General features: G+C 36.2%; 1 protein-coding gene across 3 annotated transcripts in view; it reads left to right on the forward strand.

Annotated features, from left to right (window-relative positions):
• The first annotated feature begins 775 nt into the window (after positions 1-775).
• SAR1B (secretion associated Ras related GTPase 1B) overlaps positions 776-19,187 on the forward strand; it is a 116,368-nt gene continuing 97,956 nt past the window's right edge. The window contains exons 1-2 of one of the 3 annotated variants that reach the window (XM_074213551.1): positions 776-909; positions 16,502-16,577. In XM_074213551.1, the coding sequence (XP_074069652.1) occupies positions 16,520-16,577 (58 nt within the window). In that variant the 5' untranslated portion in view covers positions 776-909; positions 16,502-16,519. The remainder of the gene's footprint in view (positions 910-16,501; positions 16,578-19,187) is intronic. The other 2 variants (XM_074213553.1, XM_074213552.1) reach the window with 2 other exon arrangements.

The following is a 19,187-nucleotide window of genomic DNA, read 5'->3' on the forward strand; positions in this document are numbered from 1 at the left end:
AACTCCAGGTTTCTTGATTACAATCAACTGCCTTATTTCTTCAATCTTAAGTTAATTTGTGCAAAATGTTGTTGTTGTTGTCGTTGTTTTAGGTTTTTGCAAGGCAAAAGTGATTAAGTGGCCCGCCCAAGGTCACACAGCTAGGTAATTATTAAGTGAACTCAGGTACTCCTGACTCCAGGGCCTGTGCTCTTATCCACTTCCCCACCTAGGCGCCCCGAAATTTTTTTTTTTTTTTAGTTTTTTTCAAGGCAATGGGGTTAAGTGGCTTCCCTAAGGCCACACAGCTAGGTAAGAAAATTCTTTTTTTAAAAAAAGAAATTCAAAAAGTTCTTATCATTAATTCAGTTATACTGTTTCCATGAGAGGCAGAGTGGTGCGATGGAGTGTCCTGAATCCTCTCGGTTAGATAATCTCTAAAGTTTCTAGGGTTTCCAAAAGCCCAGCCCAACAGCACCACGAAGACGACCACCACCCGCTCACGGCTGGCATTTATTTATACAGCACAAAGTGCTTTGCAAATTTTATCCCATTTTATTCTTTCTAAAACCCTATTGTATCCGTTTAGTAGATAGAGAAGAAGCCGAGGTGAGGCGATTTGCTCACACCCGGCCTTCAGGTGGCGCGCTAGAGAGCGTGGCCGCTACTTGAATCTCCCAGGAAAGAGGGGGTCGGAGAGCAGCTCGGGTTGGAGGCGGGGCCGGGCAGGCGTCCTGCGTCGGGATTGGTGGTGGAAACGAGGCCGCGGAACGGATGTCGCAGCGGCTCCGGGCGTCCGTCCGGCGGAAGGCAGCGGGTTGCACCCCAGGCAGGTCGGAAGGCGCTGAGCGAGTGGCGGGGCTGCCATCGGGCTGTGCTGCTGGCTGATTCTCCGAGGCCGAGGCCGGGAACCGCGTTTTCCGCTTACAGGTGAGGGAACGGCTTTGCCCGATCGGAAGACCGCGTGTCCGTTAGCGCCGGCTCCCGGGGCCGAGGCCGCGGCCCGCCCGACACGCCTCGGACCCTCGGCCGCCCGGGGCTCTGGCCCTCGCCCGTGGGCCGGTGCGTGCCTTGGCGCCAGGCGCGCCTGTCGGAGCGGCGGACAGTTCGGCCTGGGCAGCCGCGGCTTTTGGGCGGCCCCGAATCCCGAGCCCGGGGGCAGCGGTGTTCGGCGCGGGTAGGGAGGCCTCAGCCCCTGCCCGAGGGTTGGGGGGAGTCCTAATTACGGCAAGCGGCCTCCCTCTCCTGTGTAAAAGAGGGCTCAGCTAACAGTCCCTGCACTGCCCGTCCGGCAGGACTGGTGCGAGGCGCGTCCTGGGCATTGCTGAGCTCTAGACGCGATACTAATAAGCGTATCTGACCCCGACGCAAGGTTTCCAGACCTTTAATAACAAGGACTTAACCTTCCCTTGATTCCATTTATTGTTAGTTGTAGAGTACGAATTCCATACAGAGCGAGAAAGGACCTTAGAGATTGTCTAACCTTTTTATTTTACAGGAAATTAAGGATCTGAATGATTTACCTAAGATCATACAGGTGGTGTAGCATCTCTCTTCTCACCATTCCAAATCCACGATTTCCTACTTCACCACCCATTTTTGTCTTGTCTCGTAATATTAGTTTTTTTTTTAAGATTATTAGGTGGATTGAGGGGTGGCAAGGTATTCAGACCTAATACAAAAGTTTTCCTGACCTCCCTTAACACATCTAATTGGAAGGAAACACTTTCATAAAAACTGCTATAAAGATTTTAAAGTACACGAGCAGTTGTAGAATTGTTTTGAAACATGTTCTAATGCTCTAAAGCGATGACATTTTTTTCAGAAATGAACCTAGTTGGGAATTTGGGTGTTTTACAAAAAATTATTTGAATTGATGACACCTGAAATCCTTTTCGATGGTCCCATAGTAAGGATTTTATTTCCAATGCTTTTCTCCACCTGAGGAAAAGCATATTCATTTGAAGGGGGGGGAATTCAATTTGTATCAGTATAATAAATCTCATTAAAACATTTATAGGAGGGGGCGGCTTAGGTGGCGTAGTGGATAAAGCACCGGCCTTGGAGTCAGGAGTACCTGGGTTCAAATCCGGTCTCAGACACTTAATAATAAAAAACATTTATAGGGATGAAGTAATTTGAAGTTAAGACTCAATGTCTCTGTGTATGTATGGGTGTGTATTCTAGGCTGTGTCTGGTAGATCAATTTTTCCATAGTTCATTTTATCAGTGACCATCTACCTCCAACCCCCAAGAATGCCCATTTTAACAAACCCAATAAATTTTCCTTAGTCTACAGTTAATAACAGCATGTTTTGAATGAAAAGGACCAGTTTTTAATTTGTAAAGTAGTATAAAATTGAAGCAAATAATGCTTTCTGAAATTTTATTGTTTAATTAGTCCTTGTAGTTTTATGTTGTAGTAGAAATTTAGGTATGAAATATGACTCTAGAATTCAACTTTTGTAAATTCTACTTCATTAGCATTTGAAATAGTGGTGCTGTTTTGAATCTAAGAATCAGAATTTCATAGTTTGATTCAGTTTCTCTTTTCTACATACTTGCCTAGAATTCTTTAAAAATTTTCTCTGCATAGGAAAAAAAAATCTTCCAGTAAGAAATTTTAAATCATTTTTAGAGATACTTTTCCTGATTCATAGTTTTGTAATACATTTCTAATTGGAAAGTTTTCAGACATTGTGTAACTTTTTTTCATTCAGCATGAACAAGTACTCAGGAACAGTAATAATGATAACATATTTTTGTAAGGCTTTAAAGTTTTCAAAGGGCTTTATATATAATATTTCATTTGAGATGGACACCAACACTGTGAGGTTAGTACTTCATGTATTTATAGATAAGGAAACTGAGACAGAAAGTTCAAATGACAGTCATTCAGCTAGTTAAGTCTTAAGAGTCATGCATGAACCTGTGAGCTCTACTGACTCTCAATTCCAGCATTCCATTTACTCTATCATAGAGTAACTCTGCAGAAATAGGCAGTTTATTTTTAAAAATTATTTCTTTAAGTTGCTATTTGCATTTATAGTTTGTTTTTTCCTTTGTACCTATTTTGTAAAAAAAAGTAAATTTTTTAACAAACATTTACTAAGCACTTTGTATACAACTTTGTGCTAGGTATCTATGGGGATGGATACTAAGTTTGGCTAAAACTTAGTGTTTCCTGGATTTTACAGACTAGTTGGGGTACATACAATATTATATGAAAAGGAAATCAGATAGTATTGATTACTTTATCATATATACATATATAATTATGTATTTTTGATTATAGTATTAAACTCCCTTCCTTAAAAAAAACTGCCTTAGCTGCTAAGCCAAACTAGCATAGTCTCATAAGTCTGGGTTGCCTGTATATTTACTAAATAGATAGAATGATAAGACTTTATCATTTGGTAGGGGATAATTTAGAGTAAGACAGATCTTTGTGGGAATAAAGTAATCATATGATTATAAGACTTTTTAAAGGCTAAGGTCCCCTTTCTAGCAGCTGGAAAAAGGGAGTTAGCTAAAGGTTAAGTTCCCTTTACCATTTTAGTGGATAAACTCTCATTTTTTCTTGAGAGACCAAATTGAGTAATGAGATCTTCTAAGGCTGGTAATTAGAAGAAGGGGCTCCCACTAAGCTTTCTAGTTACAAAAGTTACCTGTAGAACAAGGACTTCTGGGGTAATCTCACTTTGACAGCTAGATGCTTAGGAGAAATGCATTTATCAGATGACCTATCTAGTCCAGTTGAATTATGTTAAAAAATATTTTGTAATATTTTTATTCCTCTTTTCTGTTATAAAAATAAACTCTAACAATCACTCCTTTTCTCTGACATCTGAGGAATTAGATAATTTGGTTTGATATGCAAATGCTAATTTTGCAAATTAAATCATAAATGTTTGTTAACTTTGTACCTCAGTTTCTTTTTATTTCAGATAATTAATTTTAACATATAGTTAAATTAGAGTTAGAATTACAAAGCTAAGTACTTTGAATACTGATAGATTAATACCCCAAAGAAAAAAGGACTTTTATATATTGTTTTTATATGTAAGTACTTTACATAGTTCTGTTTATATTGTCAGATTCTTCTGTTCTTTCATATGAGAAATAATCTTGATTTAATTTCTTTAAAACTAAGTTGCAGATTGGGTACTGATCTACTTTATTAGAAGTTGTTTCTTAATGGAAGTTTCCTTTACTGATGAAATGATAGGTCTGGTCCAAAAAAGAATCTCAATATTTAAGTATGCTACAGGAAGAATATTGTTGGAGTTTGATATTGAGACAAACTAGTTGAGCTAAGGCAGTTCAGTTGCATTCAGTCACAGTTTCTCTTTAAGGTTGAACACAGTTTCTTTGAGTAATTTTAGGAAAACTAACTTCCTTATTCCTAGGCACTCTACCTTAGCTATGACAGTCTTGGCTGTCATAGCACATTGTTGATTTATGTTGAGATTATAGTACACTAAAAACTCCTAAATACTTTTCCCATTATCTTTCTAGCTGTTCCTGCTTTTTCATATTAATTTGTGAAATTAATTTTTTTGAATTGAAATGTAATGTTTTACATTTATCCCTACTAAAATTCATTCTAATAAATTTGGTTAAACATTTAGTTTGTCAAAAATATTTTTGAAATTTGACTTATCCAGATTTTAGCTATCTCTTTGGATTATCTGCATATCTGATAAGTATGTCATTATGTATTTTTATCCATATCATTGTTAAAAATGTATCTGTCTAGTTCATGTCTCCACCTTTATCCACAACAATAGTATGAAATGCTTTTTTAAATGCTTGATTAAAATATTGCAAAACTATTTATGGCAATCCTTTCTTCTATCAGTTTAGTAATCCTGTCTAGAAAGGAAATAAGGTAAATTTGGCATGACCTTTTTTTTTTTTTTTTTTTTTTTTTTTAGTTTTTGCAAGGCAATGGGGTTAAGTGGTTTGCCCAAGGCCACAAGTTTAGGTAATTATTAAGTGTCTGAGGTTGGATTTGAACTCAGGTACTCCTGACTCCAAGGCCAGTGCTCTATCCACTGTGCCCCCTAGCCACCCCCTGGCATGACCTTTTCTTGCTGAAACCATGCTGGTTTTTTGTTATTACTGTTTTCTTTTTTAGAAGTTCATTAATCATGTCTTTTATAATATATTCTAAATTTGCCAGAAATCAAAGTCAAATTCACTGGCCTGCAATTTGTAGACTCCATTCTCTTTCCTTTTTTGAAAATTGAGACATTTATTTTTTCTAGTCCATTGGCCATATCTGTTCTCTTATAAACATTTATTTTTTAATGCTATTTTTCCTATTACATGCAAAAATAACTTTCAACATTCATCTTTTTTTTTAATTTTTTTAGTTTTTTTCCAAGGCAAATGGGGTTAAGTGGCTTGCCCAAGGCCACACAGCTAGGTAATTATTAAGTGTCTGAGGTCGGATTTGAACTCAGGTACTCCTGACTCCAGGTATGGTGCTCTATGCACTGTGCCACCTAGCCACCCCACATTCATCTTTGTTTTTTAGGTTTTTGCAAGGCAAATGGGGTTAAGTGGCTTGCCCAAGGCCACACAGCTAGGTACATTCATCTTTTTAAAAATATATTTCATTTATTTATTTTTCCGACTACATGCAGCGATAGTTTTCAACAATCATTTTTTTTGCAAGATTTTGAGTTTCATATTTTTTCTCCCTCCCCCTCTTTCTTTCCCCCTCCCCCTGATAGAAAGCAGTCTAGTATAGGCTATTCATGTTTAACCATCAGCATTCATTTATTTGTAAGCTTTGGAGTTCCATATTTTTCTACCTTTGTTTCCCCCCCCCCCCCCCCCATGACAGTGAGTAATCTGATGTAGATTATACATGTACAATTTCTGTGAAAGAAAAATCAGCACTAAAGGGAAAAAATTTATGAGAAAGAAAAAAAGTTAAAAAACCCCCAGTATTTTAAAAGTACATTTTATTCCTCTCCTTTTTGTAATATTGCTTGTATTTCCCAAAATAGTCTCCTTCCTCTTCCCAGAGAGGAGTTAATTTTTAGCAGAGTAAAAAAAAAAAAGGGAAAATAGTGAATCTAATCAGTCTGTCAACCAAGTCAAATATTACATATAGTTTTTCATATCAGAAATCACCCACTTCTGCAAAAAAGGATTTGAAGTGTAGTTACATTTCTCTTCTTTGGTGCTTAGTTTAGCTTAATCATTATAACTTTTTAGCATTCAGGTTCCATTGTTTTTGTTTCATTGTTCTTCTAATTTACATTATAATCATTATACATGTATAGTTTTTTTCATTTTTCTGATTTGCTTCTCTTTGTATCAGGCCATAAACTTCCAATGCTCCTTTGTAGTCATAATTTCTTATAACATGGTAACATTTAAGTGCATCTGCATGTTTTAACCATTTCCTAACCTTGGAGCATCTATTTTATTTCTGGTTCTTTTGCTACTTCAAAAAAAATATAAGAGGTGATTAGGGAGGGCATCATGGAGTAGGCATTTCATTTGGACCTTGAAGAACAGGGTGAGATTTCAATAATCAAGTAAGCATAGCTGGATTGGTATAACCAGAGTTACAAAGATAGAGAAGAACCAGATGTGCACAATGTCAGGTAGTCCAGTTTGGGTTATTGCAGTGTTAGAGAATGTCTAGATCGATGTGAAGCTGAATAGAGGTTAGGGTCATATTGTCAAGGACCTTGAGTGCCAGACTGAAGGACCATAGATTTTATAGCAGATAGTTGAAGATGTTTGAGCAAAAAGTAGATGTGGTTCAAGTGGTTAGAATAATATTGTGGAAAGACTAATCAAGTGGCTTTTGTACAGAATCCAGGAGGAAGAATGTGGTAGCATGGAGGAGGTTGTTGGCAGAACTCTTGAAGTGTTTAAGTAATAAAGGTGGGCTACTGAGCATATAAATAAAGGGATTGATTTTAAAGATATTTCAAAGGAGTAATCAGCAGAATTTGGTGAATGATTTAATGCTAGAACAAGGGAGAAATAAGAGTCACAGGTGCCTGACTTAAGGATAATTTATAATTGTTTTAAGAAATATAAAATTTAAATTAGGGCAAAGAATCATGGATTTAAATATAGAAGAATCTTAGAGATCATTGGATCAATTCTTTCATTTTAGAGATAGGGAATGTTGAGGGTTTAGAGGTAGGTGTAAATTGAAAGGTTCAATGATGAAATAAAACCTGAGTAGTCTCTCTTTACACACCTTTAATCATTTGCCTCTCATTTGATTTCATAAATGTATTCTTGTTATAAATATTCCAGTTCTCAGCTATATTATTATTATATATTGAGTGAGGTAATGGGTTATAAAAGGCATGAAATAAAAATCAGAAGACCCATATTAAGTGCTGTCTCCTTCACTAGCTTGCTGTTAGTAAGTAGCACATCCCTCATCTCCATCTGAAAAAGTGGTCATGATTAATGCTTGTCACAACAACTCTAAAAGAAGTTAAAATGAGATTATACGAAAGAAGTTTGTAAGATATAGGTACTTTACAAAAGAGAAGTATTGTTATTATCATCATTTGAAATAAGAATTGAAATTAGTCTTTTCTGATTAATTCTAATGAGTAGAATTACAGAATTTCAGAGTTAAAATAAATTTATCTACAGATTGCTCCTCCCTCCCCTACTTGAAAATCAGTCATTACAACTTTTGTTTGGAGACTTTTGAGGAGAAACTGATCCCATTTTTTGATAACTCTCATTGTAAAGGTTTTCTTAAATAGGATTCTTTTTTACTTTTACCAAACATTGATTGAGAAATGAATGCTATTGTTTTCCTTTATACTTTGGAATATTCATAAGTTTGGACTTAAAATATAATAAAATAGTGCATAACTTTTTTATTTTATGAATTAAAAGATTTGTGTAAATATGTTATGAATATAATTAAAAGCAGTAATTCCTTGTCTAGATGTCCAGCTAGCACCCAGACCAGCATGCACTTCTTCCTTCTTTGAAAATCTGCCAATTGGTGTTGGCATTGTCACCTACCCAGTTTTGTAACCTTAGTGGAAATAATAACAACGGTGATGGCATAGTTTACAGAGTACTTTTCAGCAACTGAAATTTCCAGGTCCATGAGGAAGGTTGCTACAGTCACAGTTATCTCAGTTTTACTAACAAGGACAATAAGTGACTTGCTTTATGGTTCTGCAACTAATAAACGTTAGTGATAGGCTTTGTAGTTGGGAAACCCTGTTGCTCACTGTGCATGCCATTTATTTGGTAGGTGAGTTTAGAGTAAGTCACTTCAGTTCCCTAGGCTTTGGTTTCCTCATCTCTAAAATGAGGGGTTGGAGTAGTTATTTGTAAGGGGCTCTTCCAACTTTAAATTTGTGATGCTGTCTGTCTTTCACCTGCTTCATTCAGTCAGTGGTTAAGTCTATAAAGAGAGGACTAAACATGTCATTTCACTGGTATAGGGAACTCTTAGAAATGATGTTTTTTGAGATTTAAATCAGTCATTATTCATTTCTGTCTTCTACTTGAACATATTCGGATAAAGTTTGGTATTGGAGGTTAAGAATATTTATTGACTACATATTTTTGGTTTTGGTCCATATACTATATAGTTCATAAACTTTACTTGGATCTCTAAAAATGTTTTAGGCTCCATAATATGGATAATTACTTGCATATGGATTGTGGCATACTGACTTTACCAGCTATGCTATAGCACAGGTTGGAGCTCTTATGCATCTTGACTCTGAATTTAATACAAGCATAGAGCAATTTGAGTTTGGGTGTGAGTTTTTGTATTATTCTATATAGTAGAATTTGTAAAATTCTAATCTGGAATGTACCTTTTTAGGAGGATTTTACTGATTTTTTTTTTCCTAATCTTAGTTTCCTTATTACTTGATTTTAAATAATAGTTCACAATTATGTAGCATTTTTCAGCTTTGGAAAGAACTTTTATCTGCATTATCTCATTTGATTTTTAAAACAACTCTATGAATTTGATGTTTTATTATTCCATTTTACAGATGAAGAAACTGAGACTCAGAGAGGTAGTCATGGATTCAGGATTTCATGATTAGTTTTGGTGTCAGTATTTGAGCCATGTCTTCCTGAAGTCAAGTCCAGCACTACATCTACTATGATACTTGTCCCTCTTATTCAGTTATTGTCATGGAGATGTGGTAGAGAGAATCTTCAAAGATTTCAACACTATGTTTAGGGCAACTACCTTATTGATCCTATATAGGAGAGGAAGGACATCAACAGAGAGCTTTTATATATGTTTCTCTAGTCTCTTGGTATGTTTCACTTATTTGGGGACACTTCTCTATTGCTCTAAGCCTTGTGTCATTTCCATTCAGGGATAATTTTGTAGGATTTTTGCTATTAAAATTTTTTTTTAAGTGTCAGTAGCATAGAATCTCAGGCATAAAAGGGCTTCAAAGTTTAGCCCATATCTGAACAACTATGTACAAATAAGATAAATTGGAGACAACAGAGAGGAGGCATTACTATTAAGAGGGATCAGGAAGGCATTTTCTAGAATATGGGATGTTAGCTGAGGCCTGAAGGAAGCCAGGGAAACAGTTGCCAGCATCACTGAATCACTGAGTGGAGGGGGGTGGGGGGGCATATGTAGAGTAGGAGAATGGAAGGGAACAAGCATTTTTCTAAGTGTCAGGCACGGTATTAAATGATTTACAACTATTAAAAGCTGTAATTTCTTGTCTAGATGTCCAGCTAGAACCTAGAGCATTTGATCTTATGTTGAAAGAAGACCGGAAAGGTAAGAGGCATCCAGGTTGTGAAAGGCTTTGATCCTGGAGATGATAAGGATCCGCTGGCGTTTGTTGATTGGAGAGTAAAGGTGAAAACATGGTCAGATCTGGATTTTAGGAATATTAATTTGACAGTGCAGAATTCTCCGGAAATAGGGAGAAACTTGTGCCAGGGAGATGAGCCAATAGACAATTGTAGTAGTAGTCCAGGGGTAAGGTGATAAGGGACATGGCAGTGTTCCAAGGGATCAGGGATATATGTGAGAGATGGGTAAGATGAACAGATATTGCCAACAATTTAGATATAGAGGGTAAGAGTGATGCCTAGGTTGCAAGTCTGGACCACTGGAAGGACTCTATAGAGTAGTGAAATCTAGAGAGAAAGGAGAAGCAGGTAATTGACAATGTCAAAGCTTCAGAGAAGACAAAGGCCATTAGATTTAGCAATTAGGATGTAACTGGTGACTTTGGAGAGAACAGTTTTGGTTAAATAATGAGATCTGAAGCAGTGGTGAGTGGAATAGTGAGTTAGGGAGGTGTAAAAGATTGCCTTGCCAAAATGAGGGTCCAGTGAGAAGGTTTGGAGTTGATGGAGGCTTTATGATTTGCACTGGTATCTACACTGGTGAGAGATCACAATGTGTTTTGAGTATCAATCTAGGTAACTTAATATATTTTCCAAACTAGAAATCTTAACTAATGCCTCTTCTTTCTTTGGCTCCTTGTAAATGACAGTGTCACATTCCATGTACTTAAAATTACTTTCAAAAGCAAAATATCACATGTTGACCTTTCTTTGAGTTAATGTGAGAAGATCATGTTTTTAAAGATTTTATTACCCATTTTTTTCCTACTTCCTTTTGAGAACTAATACTAGTCAATTGTTCATGATTTGTAATTTGAACTATGGTATTTCTGTTTTTTTAATCTATAAATGCAATCCTATCCAAAAATGTCTACATTCCAAGTTTTTATAACATGACACATCTCAATTCATTTCATTTTAATAAATATCTCTTAAATACAAGATTCTTAAAACTCTTCTATTTTATTGAGTGGAAATTAGCAAAATAGATTACAGCCTGGATAGTCCTAAATGGAAACTTTTATTGACGGGTGTTTATTGTTGCTTAGGGATGAGACAAAGGATCAGTGAGTATGATTTAGGTTGGACTATGGCCTTTTCTTTAGCTCTTATCTATTATTTTTCAACTAAGTTCATGTCATAAAATGAAACCTTTATACATTAGGAATTCCAGAGCAAGAGCTTTATTCATTTCTAGGCTTTAAGCATTAAAGAAAATCAATTTAGAATTCAATCAACTAACTATACTTGTCTTCTCAAGGTAATAAATTAGAAAAGTGAAATCTTTTGGTGGTATTTTAGAAATTTGATAGGGCCAAAACTTAACATGAACAGCATATTCCTGGTACATAGTGGGTACTTAATATATACTTGTTTTTTTGTTGTTGTTGTTTTTGTTTTTTGGGGGGGTATTTTTTGCAAGGCAATGGGGTTAAGTGGCTTCCCAAGGCCACACAGCTAGGTAATTATTAAGTGTCTGAGGCCAGATTTGAACTCAGGTACTTCTGACTCCTGGGCCAGTGCTCTATCCACTGCACCACCTAGCCGCCCCTTAATATATACTTGTTGATTGATTGTTTATCTTTTTAGTGCTTAATCTCCCTGGCCTGAAATTTATTTCTTCCTACTTCCCCTTTTAGAGTCTTAGTTTTCTTCCCATCTCGTGTGTGTCTGTGTATTGTGTACACGTTGTCTGCCTGGTTAGATTGTTAGTACTTTGACGTTAAAGGTTTATTTCATGCTTGTTTTTGTAGCCCTAGGTCCCAATCTCTGGTCCATAGTAAGTACTTAATAAGTGCATGTTGATTGATTAGAAATAAAGGGTTTTTTTTATTTTTTAATTTTTTTTTGAAATAAAGGTTTTAAGGGGGCAGCTAGATAGCCCTGGAGTCAGTAAGACCTGAGTTCAAATATGGCCTTAGACACTTAATACTTACTTGACTGTGTGTCCTTGGGCACTGTTTTTTTTTTTTTTTAAAGATTTTATTTATTATCAGTTTTACAATTTGCTCCCTAGTCTTGCTTCCCTCCCCCCACCCCCCACAGAAGGCAGTCTGTTAGTCTTTACATTGTTACCATGGTATACATTGATCTAAGTTGAATGTGATGAGAGAAATCATATCCTTAAGGAAGAAAAATAAAGTATAAGAGATAGCAAAATTACATAATAAGATGGTTTTTTTTTTTCTAAATTAAAGGTAATAGTCTTTGGTCTTTATTTAAACTCCACAATTCTTTCTCTGGCTACAGATGGTATTATCCATTGCAGATAGCCCGTAATTGTCCCTGATTATTGCACTGATGGAATGAGTCCATCAAGGCCAATCATCACCCCCACCACCATCAGGGTGTAAAATGTTTTTCTGATTCTGCTCATCTTGCTCAGCATCAGTTCAGGCAAATCCTTCCATGCTTCCCTAAATTCCCATCTTTCCTGGCTTCCAATAGAACAACAGTGCTGCTCTATGACATACATATCCCATAGCCTATTAAGCCATTCCCACTAGCAGAGTTTTGTAGTCTTTGTCTTCCTGTAGCTCTTTCAACTTCTCTAAGTTTTTGGATGCCATACCATTGGGTGTATACATATTTAGTATTGAAGTTACTTTATTGTCTATGGTACCTTTTAGGACAATAGAGAGTCAGTCCTTCCTTATCTCTTTTAATGCTATCTATTTTTTTTAGGTTTTTTTTTTTTGTAAGGCAAACGGGGTTAAGTGGTTTGCCCAAGGCTACACAGCTAGGTAATTATTAAGTGTCTGAGACCCCATTTGAACCCAGGTACTCCTGACTCCAGGGCCAGTGCTTTATCCACTATGCCACCTAGCTGCCCTAATGCTATCTATTTTTGCAGCTGCTTTGTCTGAGATAAGGATTGCTACCCCTGCTTTTTTCACTTCAGTTGAAGCAAAATATATTTTGCTCCAACCTTTTACCTTTACTCTATATGTATCTTTCTGCTTCAAATGAGTTTCTTGTAAGCAGCATATTGTAGCTTTCTGGTTTTTTGATCCACTCTGCTATTGGCTTATGTTTTAAGGGAGAGTTCATCCTATTCATATTCAGAGTTATAATTCCCTCCATGCTATCTTTCCTCTGTTGGTATTTTCCCCCTTTTTTCCCTTTATCCATATTCCCCAGTATTTTGTTTCTTAATACCACCACCTTCAGTGTGTTTGCCTTCCTATATCAACCCCCCTCCCCTTTCTTTCCCCTTTTCCCTTTTCCCCTTCCTCCTTCCCTTCCTTCTGTTAGTTCCCCTTTTTCTCCCCTCCCCCTCCCCTTTTCCCTCTTTAATATTTGAAAGGTAAGATAAGTTTCTTAACTTAACTGGTGTGTAAATTAACTTTAAGCCAAGTCTGATGAGATGAAGATTCAGGTCGTTCTCACCTCCTCCCTTCTTCCCCTCTATTACAAGAGGTCTTTTGTACCTCTTGATATAATGAGATTTACCCCATTCAATCTCCTCCATCCTCCCATCTCCTTACTGTCTCCCTTTTTAAGGAGGTATATTGTTTTTAAATCATTCTATCTGAGTCACAGAAAAATTATGAGTGTCCAGTTTCTTCTGGCTAAATATATTCTCTCTAATAGAGTTACAATTCTTGAGAGTTATTAGTCTTTTTCTAAAGTAGGGATTTAGCTTGTTTCATCTTATTGGATAGAAGTGTTTTTCTTTACTTTTCTTTTTTTTACCCTTTCATGTGTTTCTTGAGCCTCCTGTTGTCTAAATTTTCTATTTAGCCCTGGTCTTTTCATCAGGAAATGTTGGAAGTCTCCCAGTTCATTAATGTCCATCTTTTCCCCTGGAAGAGAAGGCTCAGCTTTCCCGTTTAGTAGATTCTTAACTGCATTCCAAGCTCCCTTGCTCTTCAGAATATCTCATTCCAGGCCCTTTTAGTCCCTTAATGTTGATGCAGCCAGGTCCTTACTGTGACTCCTTGGTATTTAAATTGCTTCTTTCTGGCTGCTTGCAGAATTTTCTCTTTTATCTGATAATTCTAGAATTTGACCACAACATTTCTTGGTGTTTTCATTTTAGGATCTCTTTATGGTGGGGATTGATATATTCTTTTTTAGTTTTTGCAAGGCAGTGGGGTTAAGTGGCTTGCCCAAGGCCACACAGCTAGGTAATTATTAAGTGTCTGAGGCCGGATTTGAACTCAGGTACTCCTGACTTTAGGGCCAGTGCTCTATCCACTGCACCACCTAGCTGCCCCAAGTTGTCCCTTCTCGATAGGTTCTTGAGGTCAGTGGTTTTACTGATGGGGTATTTTACATTTTCTTTTTTTATATCTTTTGGTTTTATTTAACAGAATCTTGTTGTCTCTTGAAGTCATTAGTTTCCACAGATTCCATTCTTTTTTATTTTTTTTTTTTGGTTTTTGCTAGGCAAATGGGGTTAAGTGGCTTGCCCAAGGCCACACAGCTAGGTAATTATTAAGTGACTGAGACCGGATTTGAACCCAGGTACTCCTGACTCCAGGGCCGGTGCTTTATCCACTGAGCCACCTAGCCACCCCCATTCTTTTTTTAAGAGAAGAATTTTCTTCATTTACCTTTTGCAACTCCTTTCCCAATTGGTCAATTCTAGTTTTGAAGGAGTTTTCCATTTGCCCAGTTGAGGATTTGAGAGAATTATTTTCTTTTTGTATATTTCCAGTTGTATTTTCCAATGTTTTGTTTTCTTGTTGCAATACATTAATTTTCCTCTTGAGTTTCTTTTCCCAACTTTTCCAGTTGATTTTTAAACTCCCTGATTTCTTCAAGGAACTCTTTCTGTGCTAGAGACCAAATCATATTCTTCTCAGAAGTTCTAGATCTCTCTGGGTTAGAATCTGGTGCTTCTAATTATTTCTCCATGGATCCCCCTTTTCACTGGTTTTTCTTCATTCTTCTAGGATCTTGTTTGGGGGGGGGTGAACTGGCTCTCATAGGTTTGCTTTTGAAGATCCTGGAGGATTTGTTCACTTGGTTTAGTAATTCCAAGGGCTGGCCAGTAGGCTGGTTGCTTTCTCTGGAGTGATTGAAGCTCTCCCAATACTGGAAGGAGGGAGGAGGGGCAGCAGACCTTGAACAATGGGCTGGAACCAATCTCCTTTTCAGCTGAGTGGGCTCCTTAGTCCATACCTGTGCTTGAGGGGATGGGGGTGGGGGTGGGAAGGCTCCCATTTGTTTCTGAAAGAATGCTCCAAAAGTATGGAGTTCTGGTAGTACACCAAGCTGGATGATTTCCAGGCTGCAGACCTCCCCTCCCCCTGGCTGAAGACTCCCTGCTAAAGTTGGTTCTCTACCCACCTCTCAACAAAGTCTAAAATAAAAGTCTAAAGCTAAAATAGCTGGTCCTTTGGCTCTGCCCCGCCCCCCCCCCCCCCCCAGTGTCCCCGCACTGATCCTCTGGTCTCCTCCTGTTCACCCATGGTTCCCCGAGACTGACCTTCTTCTCCTAGCTTCTTTTTCTGGGTTTTGTTGATCCGAGTTTCTGTTAAGAGGTTTCTTTCATGTTATTTTTGAGGGGACACAGGGAGCGCTTAATGTGGTGCCTGTCTTCTCTCAACAAGTTTGATCCCAAAATCTACTTTTTTTTAAAATAGCATGATAGACTTGTGAAATTAGATAGAAACACTTATTTACAGTTTCTCTCTGACTTGTGAGAGAAACTAACTTTATATTGGATAATATTAAAATTATGCAGAATAACAATTGTATTGTTTGGTAATTAATTATACTTAAATTAATCAATTTTCCTAAGATCAGAGAATTTAAGTTTGAAACATTAGATATCATTTGGTTCAATCCTGTCATTTTACTAGTGAGCAACTGAGACAAAGAATGGTTAAGTGTTGATTTACCAACAAAGTCATCTTATTCTAAAACTAGTGCTCTTCCCACTGCATTATGCTGACCCTGTCAGTGCAGAAATGATTTTTAACTTTATAAGATATGATCACAGTCATTTATTTTGTATACAAGCACACACAAACACACCTCGGTATTTCAAAGATTTGTCATTTCCTGGTTGTGGTTATGCCTTCACCCATATAAAATACAACTCCTCCATAATTTAGTGGATGGTCTTTGGCAGTTGCTGTGATTGGAAAAAAAAATCATTCTCCAATGACCAGTCTGGTAAATCTCTCAAGATTTAGCTAGGCTGATCCTCAACAGACCCCTATATGTCCATGAAGCAATGAAAAATGAGGAAAGGGCTTTGTGTATGTATATACATATACATATGTACATAGGCTTAATTACTTTTAATCATATCTGAGGATCACTTATCCAAATAATCAGTCTTGATATATGTGACTTCCATTGTGTAGTTATTTCTATCTACATAATAATTGGAAAATATTTATTTTTTAATTTTATGGTAATTTAGGTTTGTTGTTACTCTTATTTACTCAGTCAAATGGTATCATATTATTGAGTTTCTCTACAGATTGTTTTGAGGTAGTCTGACCCTCTCTTGAACTCTCCATTACATAAGGTATGTTTGCAGCATTGACTTGTAAATAATTCACTCAGTCACAGTACACTAGAGTAGATTTTAGTATTATCCTCAATCTGTTTGACATGAAATACTACAATGATGATTTTGTTTGAAAAAAATATATCTTGATATTACATCCTTCAAAACACAGCATTTATTTTTCAGACCCTTTAAAATCTGGATATGTCCTTCCTATACGACTGGCTTTACAGTGGTTTCAGCAGTTTACTACAGTTTTTAGGTAATGTTGATCTTTTTCTTTCTGGGCTTCTATTATTGACCTTTTCTGATCCCTGTTGATGAAAATTAACTAATATTTAAGTTCTTATTTTCACAATGTACCTTACTTATGAACTGTTAAATAAGACTTGCCTATTTAATTGGTGAATGTATGTTTTATTTGGCATAGTGTTAGAATATATAGGTCAGATATCAAATCCTAAAAGCTAAAACTATCTTAATTTTTTTTAATCTTACTGAAAATTTCTTTCAGTAGAACATAAAATCCTTGATTGTTGGAACATAGAGATTAACCCCCCTTCATTTGAGTGGAGGAAACTGAGGACAGGTAACAAAAGTGTCCTTTTTCAGGCTGTGTCAGAGCTGGTATTTAGAATATTGGTTTCCATATTAGGTTATATAATTTTAGATATGAAGTAAAATGTTACTTGAAGTAATAGGGTCATAAGTTTCATATAAAAATCATTCATTTATTAGAAGATTGTATTTTAAAAATTCTAGGAGCTCTCTTAGAATTTTATCATCTAGGGGTAGCTAGGTGGTGCAGTGGATAGAGCACTGGCCCTGGAGTCAGGAGGATCTGAATCCAAATGAGACCTTAGTCACTTAATAATTACCTAGTTGTGTAGCCTTGGGCAAGTCATTTAACCCCATTGCCTTAAATAAAGAAAAATTTAAAAAAAAAGAATTTCACCATCTATATTTACCATTTTAAAATGGGAATAGTAATGTTAATGGCATTCATATGGGTGATCTTTATATAAAACATTTTATTAAAAGATCAAATATTAAAAGAAATGTAAGAGATGATTTAGAACTGAATGGGCTATCTTTTTACAGAAAAGGAAGCCTTATCTCAGAGATGTTAAATGAATTTGCCCCAAGCTCATACAGGCAGTATATCTTAGAGCTGGAATTTAAGCTCTGTCCTTCTGACTATATATCTGGTAATCTTTTACTATACTAAATTGTTTCTTTCAGTCCAGATCATAAGATTGTGGTTGTAGAACAATTATTGTAAGGGACCTTAGAAGTCAATAAATCCAATCCAATCTAATCAATTTATAGATAAGAAAACTGAAGTCTAGAAAAGTGAAAGTATCACCTCTCCCCCACCCCCCACATGGGTACTAAGCTTGAAAATTCAAAGACAACTCCAAATTCTGAGATTTTTCCATTATAGCTTCACATGGGCCTCACAATTGTAGTTATGTTGAGTAGGCAGCACATGTATGCTGAGAAATGAAGTGTCAGTAGTCATGTGCAAATAAGAGGCAGAGGTAGGACTCAAAACTGATAACAGGACCTACTGCCAAGCCATACCTGATCAGGAATTCCCTTTGCCCTATTACTTGCCAACTGGCTGCCTTTACTTTAGTGATGCCAGTATACTTGACATTCCCAATCACCTCCTTGCCTTTTTTACATACCATTCCCTTGATTCTTTCTCAAAATATAGCTTTTCCAAGTTTTCCAAAGTTTAACTCAATTTTATTCTTACCCATATTATTAATTTATCAACATAGTTGATATTAATGCAGCTCATTAGTGTTGTTGTCTAATCCAGATAGTACATTGTATTGAGGACAAATTTGAGCCCTGGAGTGGAAAGAAAGGGACTTAGAGTTGTCAGAGATGACATAATGAATAAGTTAGTATGGTAGTAGATCAGAGATTAGATCCAGGTTTTCTGACTTGTAGTCAGGCTGTACCATTCTCCTTCTCTCTGACTCAGCCATACTTTATTTTTGAGTTATGATTTTTTTTTTCTATTTGATTTTGTCCTAATATATAATAAGATAAAGAGGAAAATATATGCTTTGATCCACTAAACTTGGAGAATATAAGTCTTGGTTCTGCTCTCTTGGATCAAACAATAAGTCTCTTACTTGACAATTCTTCAAATACTTGAAAATAGCTCTTATGTCCTTCTTGAGACTTCTCTTTATCAGGCTCCACATTACAGTTCCTTCAGCCAAACAACATCTGAGTGAAGTCCCTACACTATATATACAGATATTTCTTCTCTTCATTTTATCAATATCCTTCATAAACTGAGGCTTCTAGAACTAAACACAATCCATCTTTTTATGCGATAGATAACTAGGAATTTTAACATGAAGCTTTTAAAACTATTAATAATAATGATGATAATAGCTAACATCAATGTAGAACTACAGTGTTGCAAAGCACTTTACATATATGTCATTTGATTTTGATTTTCTAAACAACACTATGATGTGTTATAATTCCCATTGTATATTATAAACTGAGAAAACAGGTTAAAATTATATAGCATGTATATATATATATATATATATATATATATATATATATGCATATATTGAGGCAGAATTCAAAGATCAGAAAATCAGACTTCCTGATTCCAAGTCTAGTATACTGGGCCATTTAGTAGCTGCCATTGTTAAAAATTTGCTGGTTTGCAAGTGACTGGAGGAATTCATAAACACAGTCTCATTTCCTAAAAACATTTTATGGAACAAGACCTAGAAAGTGTATAATTTTTCATGAACTTATTCATGATTGACAAGTAGGTGATTCAAAACTGTGATTGCTTAATACTCTAGAATGTTCACATATCTGATTATAG

Source organism: Macrotis lagotis, chromosome 1 (assembly GCF_037893015.1).
Source record: "Macrotis lagotis isolate mMagLag1 chromosome 1, bilby.v1.9.chrom.fasta, whole genome shotgun sequence".
NCBI classification, from domain to species: Eukaryota; Metazoa; Chordata; class Mammalia; order Peramelemorphia; family Peramelidae; genus Macrotis; species Macrotis lagotis.